Below are 10,563 nucleotides of genomic sequence, written 5' to 3' on the forward strand. Positions count from 1 at the left end.
ACCTGACTGAGCACTTGTAAACATTATTAAAGACAACTTCAAATCATGTGTTTTTTTTAAAGACCCTGCAGCTTGCAGAGGTATTCAACAGTTTACCAAAATTACTTATCCTAAAAAGCATTATCTGATTTAAATCATATATTACACTTATACCATTTACAAAAACCCAACAATGAGTAGTTTTAAAATTTTTCTTGTTTTCTCTTGTAATTAGATTTTTCTATTGTAAATTATGTTTTTTTTCTATTCCATACATCTTTCAAAACAAAACCCCTTTTGCTGTTGTTTTCCAGTACATAATTATTTAAAAGCAGAATACTTCTAAAATATTTAACCAAATCCACAAAAAAAGTACAATATTTGCAGGCAGGGGGGCTATGGAACAACAAAAAATTAAGCAAGTGGTCTACGGGGCAACTCCGCAAGCACTCCGTCTCTTTACAGCAGCACCGTAATGGAGGAGACAGAGCGCGTATCACGTGGTCCGTGTAATAAAAAATATCATCGGACAGCAATAATATATCTACATTTTAATCCAAATACGCTCAGGAATAGCTGGTTAAAATTCTTTGGGTAAGTGCCGTTATATCCTGTATATATAATAAAACAAATGAACTTAAAAAATGTTTCAATGTTCAACAGTTTTTGTCGCCTCTACAAATAAATTTTAGATTTATATGTCTTTCTCGGTGTAACAACCTTTATACATATCGATGCGTTGCAGTTTTTTAAAACTTTTTTCTTTATTTCCACAACTTCAGTTAAAAAGACTAACCTCATTTCAATAATATATTGATGTGTTAATTATTTCAGGTCGTTGAAAGTTCCTTACCATTGATTTGATTTCGACGATCCCGAAGAACAATGTCAGACGTGAAAATTTGTAGTTTTGCAATAGAGCAGTTTAAAGTTTCATTTCTGCATTTTTACTCTTTTTGAGAGCAAGAATTATAGTGTTGTATAATATCTTGCAGCAACCCCTATTAATTGGAAAAACATATTATCAAAACCAGTAAATATGTATGACCGATCGGTGGCCGAGTTGACATCGCGTTTGGGTACCACACAGGCGTAGTGTGTTCGATTCCTCGGCTGGCTAAGTCCTCCATCACAACACAAGCAACATTTTCAGCTTACCATGGTGGTAGTAGGAGATTTTCAAATATTGTCAGGTTATTCGTAACCCAGGAATGTTTGTCTTTCTTTTTTAATTTAATTTTTTTCAAATGTAGAAACTAAACTTTAAACAGCTCTACTGCACAAAGAAAGAGAGACGTACAAATACAATATTGGACTGAAGCACCTATTTGTTTCATCATGCAAAAGAAACAATTTAACCACTTGCTGAATTTTTTGCTGTTCCATAGAGCCCCTGCCGAATATTGAATTTTCCTAAACCTATTAACATCAAATGTGATTATCATTGCTTTTTTTCATACATAGATTCTCTTCCATTGCCTACCCAACAACCAGTGGCGATGTAGTTCCCCTGAAGTTATACTCTTGTGATGTGTTAAACAAAATAAAAATGAAGTCCATAAAGCAGGATAAGAAACGGGAAGTTCTTTTTGAAGCTAGAACTGCCCCGTTCTTTGTTAGTGCTTTTTCCAACCAGTTCTTCGTGTCAAATGATATCCATTCTTCAAGTTCCATTTCTATAGTTAAAACATCCTCAAACCTAGTTTTGAAGTCTGTGTAAAGTACATTCAAATGTTGCACGTGGACCAAACCGTCATTACCCTGGACGTTTGTAAACGATAAGTTGGTGAACTGCAAATATTAGTGCCATCCAATGTGCAATGTTTTGCTTCAATTTCTTAATTCTGACAAGAAAATGAACATAGTCTCTAATTATATACCTCAATAAACAATTTAATGAAAGATCAAATAAGTCATTTCTATGTCTGTTATTAGTATTATGTTAGGTGTAATATGTCATTTACGGAATGTTTTTTCGGAACCCCCAATTTTTTTTCTCTCTGACATGGACCCCCAGCAAGTCGAAATCGACCCTTTAAAATATAGACCACTTTAAGAACCTCTGATTTGGACGATCTAGTAAATGTGAAAGGCGATGATTATTTTTTTATAACATATATTTATATTTATTATATTATGTTCTGACCATTATAAAATGAAATGTTTCAGAAACCAAAAATTGTTCAGTCAGGATTAAGTTTGCACAAATATTCTTTAGATAGTTAAATGCTGTATTTGTAAAGAATTGATTTTTTACATGGACAAAACTATTTATTTATATTCATATTCCGTATGTACATGCGCAAATAAACAATTCATCAAAAATTCCAAAAAAAATATTATTTATTAAATTACTTAAATTAGCGTCCTCTATTAAAAAGCGATATATGAATAATTTTAAGTTTACCCAAAATATTGTATGAAAGAATAGTTTTTTTTCGTACAATATTTTGGAGGCGCTGATGTGGCATTCTGCCATCAAAATGTGTGGAAAATGTCAGAAGTGGGAGGTATGTATTATTAATATTATAGGGTACATAATTAAGTACTAAAATAAAATAGTAAGTAATGAATAATTAATTAAATTAAACAGCAAAAAATTACAATGAAAAAAAGATTTTTTAAAAACTTTCTTAAAATATTTGGTAGATAAGTACAATATTTCTTTGGTCTAATATTTGGCACAAAAATTAAAATATGTTAATTTAGTATACACATTTAATAAATTATATTTATATGGCTAATACTAGGAAAACGATTGCATCTCATTGTAAGACTAAAATAAATTACTCTTTCTTATTTATCTGTGCATATTTAAAGTTAATGCATGTCAATCCATTCCCTAGTTACCATCATGATTGCAACATCACAGATGTGTCATTGTTTAATAATAAATTATTTGTAATGTTTTTCATTTTCCTGCAGCTTGACGGCAACCTCGCTGAGTTCCCACAGCTTGGCGGCGCGCTCCTTATCCTTGGAGATGGCTGAAAGGTTCTCCTTCTTGCAGTCGCTGAAGTATTCTCCTGTTACATGCTCCACGTCTTTGGATACGCACAGGAATATCTGAGTCTGGGCTCCCTCCTCCACACTCTGGAAAACAAATTAAATTAGACATGAATTAGTCTTTTTAAATTAATCATGATATGGCCGTGAAAATCTAAAATCATATCTCAGCTAGTGTTGTTTAGCATCTGGCTTTGCATAATAGCTGATCTCATTAGGAACTGGAAAAGGGAACAATCTTCGACAGTGTATTTTGTACCTATCTCCATATTTACACAATGCGAGTCCTAGCCATTCGAGGTTCTATAAATTTGGCATATTATACCAAGTTTGCAACAACGTTTTGAGCTTTTGCCACAATGTGCCAAATTTATAGAACCTAAAAATATGGGATAAGCGGTTAAATGTAGGTGGATTCATTAGCTTTAAACAGCAGTAAGCAGTTTCATATGTTTCCATATTAATATTTTGAGGAATAATATTATAAAGGAATATGTATATATATATGACACCAATCGCTCGAGTTGCTAAGCTTCATAATACATGGTCTCAGGGAATGAGGAACAACTTTTGCAGGCACAGTAGGATTTTTTTCCATTTTCTCTAATTTCAATACTTTGTACTTTACCTTTCCAAAGGCACTGAAGATGAATTCCATAACAAGCTTCCTGTATGTAGGAGTATTTCTCAAAATTTCAGTCTTAATAACTCCGGGGTGTAAGGCATTCACTGTTACACCTGAAATTACACAAATTTTTGTATTAAGTTCATCTATTAATTACTAACACCTAACATAAACAGTTTTCCATAAAAATAAATAAATACATACATTACAACAAAAGAGGGCAAATTTAACATTTTCCAAAGATGCAAAAAAAAATTTATTGTAGACTAGGACTTGCACTACACAAATAACTGATAGCGTTTTACACAAACGGGTTATTTGAGTTTCGCAGTGAAATTATTTTTGCTGTAGGTAAAATTTTCTTAACCCAAAAGTGACCTTGTGTGTCCCCGAGGGATCCACATTTACTACCTAAAGTTATATATACATTTTTCTTATTATTTTTAAATTATCAATCACAAATCTTTACAACAAAAAATCAGAGATGAACAACAAAACAAAATTAATTTCAAAAACAGAAGCATTTTGACTGTTGAACTTAAGATGGCAAAATTCCTTCCCTAAAAACATAACAACACATAAACAGTAATTAATATGACAACTTCATTACACATAACATATAATTTTAACTCCCTCCAAACACGACGTCTAATTTTTGATCAAATCTTATTGTTTAAAATCCTAAATAATGGTCTGGACTCACAAGAACTTACCAATTTAATAAATCTTCATATTCCGTCTAGATCAACCTGACAATCTGATTTATTTTATCTACCCTCGTGTAGAACAAACATTCGAAAAAATTCCCCAATTCCTCGTATATGTGCACAATATAATACAAAATTTTACAGCATTGACATTTTTGGTAATAACCTAAAGAAATATCGATATGAAGTAATGCGTACGATCGATTATTAATATGAGAGTATGGAATGTATCAGGAGCATCTCCTATCCTCTTCCTATTTTCCTCTTCCTCTCCCCTTCCTTTAACACCAAATTAATTTTAATATATTAAAACTTCCAATGAACTTTAACATAAGAAACTTCTGTGGCTTGACTTCAGTTAACTTGTATATTTATATCTGTCATTGTATATTATAGTATAAAAGCTGTTTGTTTCTTACAAAATAAATAAATAAATATTGATTTATTTATTTATTAACAAAAGAAAACGTAAATAGTTTGTTATGTTACGGAATGAAAACTCAGCATAATATCAATAACATATATTAAATTTATACCTTTTCCTTTCAATTTGTTGGCCAGCTCAATGGTGAAGTAGACATTGGATAGCTTGGAATTAGCGTAGACTGTCATCGTACGGCTAGCATTGCTCTGGTCCAAACGGTCTAAGTCCAATTTTGCCCACTTGTGCGCCTCTGAAGATACATTAACGATGCGGCTCGGTGTTGACTTTCTAATCTTTCCTAGAACATCATTCAATCAATTACTATATTATGTACTAAACAAAAACATTTCAAGTCTTCACAATAATTCCACCTTAAAAATACATCCAGTTTTCAGGTGCACTAGAATTTACAACATCAAAACTTTACTCCTAACCATTAATAATCCCGAGCAACGCCGCGTACACGTCAGCTAGTTAGTAATAAAATAAAGGCGTGACAATAAGATCTCTTCTTACCAAGTAGAATATTAGTGAATAAGAAAGGTCCAAAGTAGTTGCATTGCATCAGAATCTGCAGACCATCATCAGTTATCTTGTGGCGCATTCCCCCTGATCCTGCGTTGTTCAGGAGAATGTCAATGCGAGCCTCTTCCTTGAGGATCTCTTCGGCGCAACTGCGCACGCTGGCTAGGTCCGTGAAGTCTACGCGTTTAAGCTGGAAATCATAACGAATTATAAGAAATTTCAAATATCATTTATTTAATGTCAAATATAGGTATGTCTGACAGCCAAGATGGCGTTATTTAAATAATTAATTATGTTGGATTTATTTACTAAACAGATAAATTAATTTTGATCAAATGGAAACTTACAGTGAGGTTTTTATTTCCTGTCTCCTGGATGATTTCTTGCCTGACCTTCTCCCCCTTTACCATGTCCCTGCAGGTCATCACCACGCGAGCCCCCCTCCAAGCAAAGTCCCTGGCAGACTCCAATCCGATACCTGCAATAAAACCCTTTATTAAATACTAATTGAAAAATGAATTAAGTCTTGGGACAAGAAAGAAATTAGACGTAAATTAGACGAAATTAGCCTAAGTCAATGGTCCAAACCCCAAACAAGCCATTCAACTACTCAATATGAATAGAAACTAGAAACTCACTGAGGTAGTTTGTAGGACTGCTAACAGGACACTGCCACTTTAGAAGACACACGCAGATGTCCAGAGTTGAAAGCACCAATAGCTGGAGGAAATGTGAAGAGGATGACGATAGGTCCAATCTGCCTCAAAACTTATCCCAAACTTCTTTTTTTACATTAACTCCACACAGGAGGCCCTGAGGCTCTAATGGCCTCTGCCATCTATGGGGATTCTGCGTGTAGCGTCTTTTTGAGGAGTAAAAGGAGTGAATGCGGGTCTTGAAAATATCTAAGTTGAAGGAGGGAGAAAACACAGAGGGCGGCAAATCGTTCCACAGCCAAGCTGTTGAGCTTGTAGATACGACCCATTCTCATGCGACGAATGTCAATTGTGTACAAATGCGTTTGGCATGATTCCCGACTATGCACCGTTGCCGATGAGTTCAATGACGCTAGTTTTTCAGAGCATCTTCGAATGAAATACAGGTAGAACAAGAACAGCATTCCCACCTAACCAGAGATGTACTTTATTTCAAATAAATCCATTTCAAATGGAAATGCAAAATGCAAAATGGGTATTTTCCATTTTGCATTTTAAATGCTTTTCTAAAAACCATTTTGCATTTTGCATTTTAAATGCTTTTCTCAATGCATTTTCCATTTTAAATGCTTTTTTGCAACATTCTTCCTACTATCTCCACTCATCTTTTTTTCATAAGCCCCAAATATCAGTCGGTCCTCAACCTCGCTATGAGAGATAATTTACATTTGTCAAGTTGCTCCCTGGTAGAAGCCCTGGCAATTGAGTGATACCATTACAAAAAATACTGATTCAAATACTGAACATGGGGCCATGACGCTGTCATATTAAATGTTAGATAGCAGTTTCTATGTTTTTACGTTGGCAACATTAGTCCCGCGCAAATTTTTTGTGGTTCATAATCCATAGTCGTGGCATTTTTTGATTTACCATCATGTAATATGTTTGTTCTACATTGATGTCCATTATTAAATGACAAAACTGTTTAAAAATTCTATAATTATTTTAATTGTTTGACCTGAGAAACCATTTTGCATTTTCAATGCATTTTGAAAATAGGTATTTTGCATTTTGCATTTGAAATGCTTTTCTAAAAACCATTTTGCATTTTGCATTTTCAAATGGAAAAGTTTTTACCCATTTCCATTTTGCATTTCAAATGGTTTTGGGTACCCATTTTGCACATCTCTGCACCTAACGCCAGTATTCTATGGAATACAAACCATTTGTTAAGATAGGTGAATCTATCATAAAGACTGCCGGTTTCTACATCTGCAGGGGTAGTCCAAGGATTTTTTCAAGTAATTTTGGGCTCCAGACCAGAGGTGGCTGCCAATTTCAACAGTGGGGCGCACTTGCGATTTGTACAGGGTCAGCAGTTGTGTACTATTAAAGTATCTGCGGGCCCTGTACAGTACGCCCTGCTTCTGAGAGACTAACGTGACTGGCTTCGATGGAGACTCCGTGCCTGAACTGGTCACGGAAGTTTTGGGAAGATTGCTTCTTGTCATGTCATGATTTTTTTTAATACAGCACAAGATACATTCCTGTTCCCCTACCACATTAATAAACATGAATTAACACGTAAAAATGAGATTCGAGACCTTGGCGTAATTTTTGAAGCAAATCTCTCTTTCAAATCCCATATATCTGATATTGTCTCCCGTGCCAACAAAATGCTTGGATTTGTTCTTCGTAATTCAAGATCATTTACCAACGGAATCGCAATCCGAAGAACGTATGAAGCACTTGTTCGCAGTATCTTGGAATATAGCTCCATTATTTGGGCCCCTTCTGAGCAAAACCATATTCTCGAAATAGAAAAAGTACAAAAGAGATTCATGCGTTACCTATATATGAGGGAATATATGTACTACCCTTTCCTGTATCCATCCTTATTCTTAGCAGGAATGCTCGATCTTAATACATTAGAAGCCCGCCGAAAAATGTTTTTAGGAAAACATTTTTTTAAGATAATCTCTGGAACTATACATAATCCACCTATTTTGAAAGAGATTAACTTATATGTCCCAGACAAGTATACTCGTGGAAGGTCCCATTCCCTTTTTTATGCTCCAAAAGCGAGGACTTCTGCCTATCAGAACGCCCCAGTCAACAGAGCGACTGAACTGCTCAACGAGTCTGCATTGACCATCGACATTTTTAACGTAACCTACAGGCAGTTTAACAATTATCTTTTGACGTATGTCACAAAGTAGTGAAACTGACCTTTTTATGTGTTTTGCTATACTTTTTGTCTAATTTGTAATCTTCTCCATAATGTATTGGTGAATAACCGTTTTACGGAGAACATGAAAAATAAATAAATAAATAATAAATAAATAATAAAGAGTCCCAACTGCTCCCAATTTTTTCATTGCTAGTCGAAAGCCTTACCCCTAGACCACGGAGGCCTTTAATTGGCTCTTCGAAATATTAAATTCGACTATTTGACTAAAAACTAGGTATTATATAGTTTACAAACTGGCTCAAAGCAATTGGGACTTTTGTACAGTTATCGCATAAAATATAGTAAAAAACATCATCTTGAACAAGTGGTTTCCCTCTTATATATAAAAATAATTCTATTTAAAATTTATATTACCTGTACTAGTTATATTACCATGACCCAATCATAAAGGCACAGAAAACTATTGTTCGCGCAATATATAGGGGATTGTTAGGTATGCATCCACAGGCTTAATGGACAAGTGTAATGTCAATACAAAATCCTGCAAATGTCCTACCTAGCCTTTTACCCATCCCAAAATGTCACCATAATAAAAGGATTGTTGCGACACATGTAAAATCGGACAAGTGGCGTCAGTTGCGCATCAGAATTCGTAGTGATAACTAATATCAGACAGGGCGATTATACATATATTTGTGAAGTGAAATCAACCAAAACTCCTGGAGACGCGTGATAATCATCAACGGGTGAGTCCATCTTTCTTGCATTCCAATCTGGGCTTATCTTGTGCTCCAGAAGCCCAGATTTATACCTTTTTGACTATTACACTGTCCATCGGGTTTGTCGGATGCATAAATCGTCCCATAACCTAGCATTCGGTGTAGTTTGGGACTGGTCCTTTGGGCGTGTGGTATAGGGCTTTGCTCTGCACCACCTCTAAAAATATAGTGGAGTCGCAGCTTCGCGATATCAACTATTATATAAATACTTCTTAGACTTACTCTAATTACTGACTTGAACTTAATCTTTAATATTATGAATGTGTTTGATGTTCGGCAGACATACGCAAAAACAATACTCACTCACCTATATACAAATATACATACATACTATGAAAAAAGATCTCATACTCGCTGTACTCGAAGCAATAACAAAGACTTACTTCAAATTCCTGTAACGCACACTACTTTTGGTCAACGGAACTTTAGATATCTTGCGACAAGACTTTACAACATTCTTCCTGATAAAATAAAAACATGTTATTCACAAAAAAATTTCAAGGATAGCGTAAAAATTTGGATCAAAAGTAATGATAGGGCCTTTACCGGTGCACTCATCCAAATTCGCAGTGATTGATGCAACCTAATTATTGTATGTATTTTCATATAATTGTAGGTATATTATTAGGACTATAAACGAACTTGGTAAATGATGTATTGATATTGATGCTACCTAACTATTGAGTGTTTTTTTTATTTTATATAATTGTAGGTACGTTATAGTACTATAAATAAACTTGGTAGATAGCTGCCTCAACACACGCTAAGCCTAGTGAGGCGGGCTATGATAAACCTTAACACATAACTATATTAACATTTCTATTATTTACATTATAATAAGAACCCTCAACTTTTTGTATTTTTTATGTATTCTAGATATTTACATGTTCATAGTTGCAAATTTATTAAATAAAGATATTATTATTATGTCCAACTAGGAAGATTTTTCCCATTTCAAGACAATCAAAATTAATAACACACTTCTTTAGAAAAGACTAACTTATGCAATAATCAATTTAAAGCTTCCTTGAGGTGATTGAATCATTAAACCGCACTTTAGTGATTTAATAAATCAAGTACTTACCAGCGCTAGCCCCAGTCACGATGACAGTTTTTCCATCTAGTCGTTCCTTTCCCTTGAAGATCCCCACAGTATACCTGGTGTACAGCTTCAGCAAGCCCAGGAGACCAAGGATGACTCCCACAATCGTCACAGCGCAACAACAACAGCATTCCGACATTTTGAAGATGTTTAAATCAACTTCCGCTAACTCGCTGAGGAAACAACACAGAATCTCTGTCAGTATCCTAAGTATTAGGAAGTCACAACTACACTGAAGATAAGTATCTATATTATTATATTTTTGTATGTTTATTCCTTATCTAAAGATAATTTATCATATTATGTAATATCGTTGACTTGCAGAAAAATTAGTTTAATCATAAATCTTAAGTCTAGGGTCTAAAGATCAATAAATTAGTGAGAATCATTTGCAATCAAAATTCTTAAATAAAGCACAACTACGTGTATAGTTATATATTTTTAATATTACGTATAAAACAACAGAACTTATGCCATGATTAATTTCTTAGAATAGGCACTGCCTAGTTAGAAACTAATGATGAGCAGGCCATAATGTATTCACACCTGTATTGCAGCTTATCCGTTGT

At 34.2% G+C, this 10,563-nt stretch overlaps 1 protein-coding gene across 1 annotated transcript; it reads right to left on the reverse strand.

The window, feature by feature from the left end:
• Nucleotides 1-2,474: 2,474 nt before the first annotated feature.
• LOC149411703 (retinol dehydrogenase 12-like) lies at nucleotides 2,475-10,563 on the reverse strand. Its single transcript, XM_089646820.1, has 7 exons — nucleotides 10,541-10,563; nucleotides 9,977-10,167; nucleotides 5,614-5,744; nucleotides 5,258-5,456; nucleotides 4,854-5,039; nucleotides 3,614-3,723; nucleotides 2,475-3,072 (listed from the first exon to the last, which is right to left on the reverse strand). Exons 2-7 carry the CDS (start codon nucleotides 10,131-10,133, stop codon nucleotides 2,875-2,877), a joined length of 981 nt encoding a protein of 326 aa, XP_089502946.1. The 5' UTR covers nucleotides 10,134-10,167; nucleotides 10,541-10,563; the 3' UTR covers nucleotides 2,475-2,874.

Source organism: Hesperophylax consimilis, chromosome 25, assembly GCF_061612785.1.
Source record: "Hesperophylax consimilis isolate HC1 chromosome 25, BYU_Hcon_1.0, whole genome shotgun sequence".
NCBI classification, from domain to species: domain Eukaryota; kingdom Metazoa; phylum Arthropoda; class Insecta; order Trichoptera; family Limnephilidae; genus Hesperophylax; species Hesperophylax consimilis.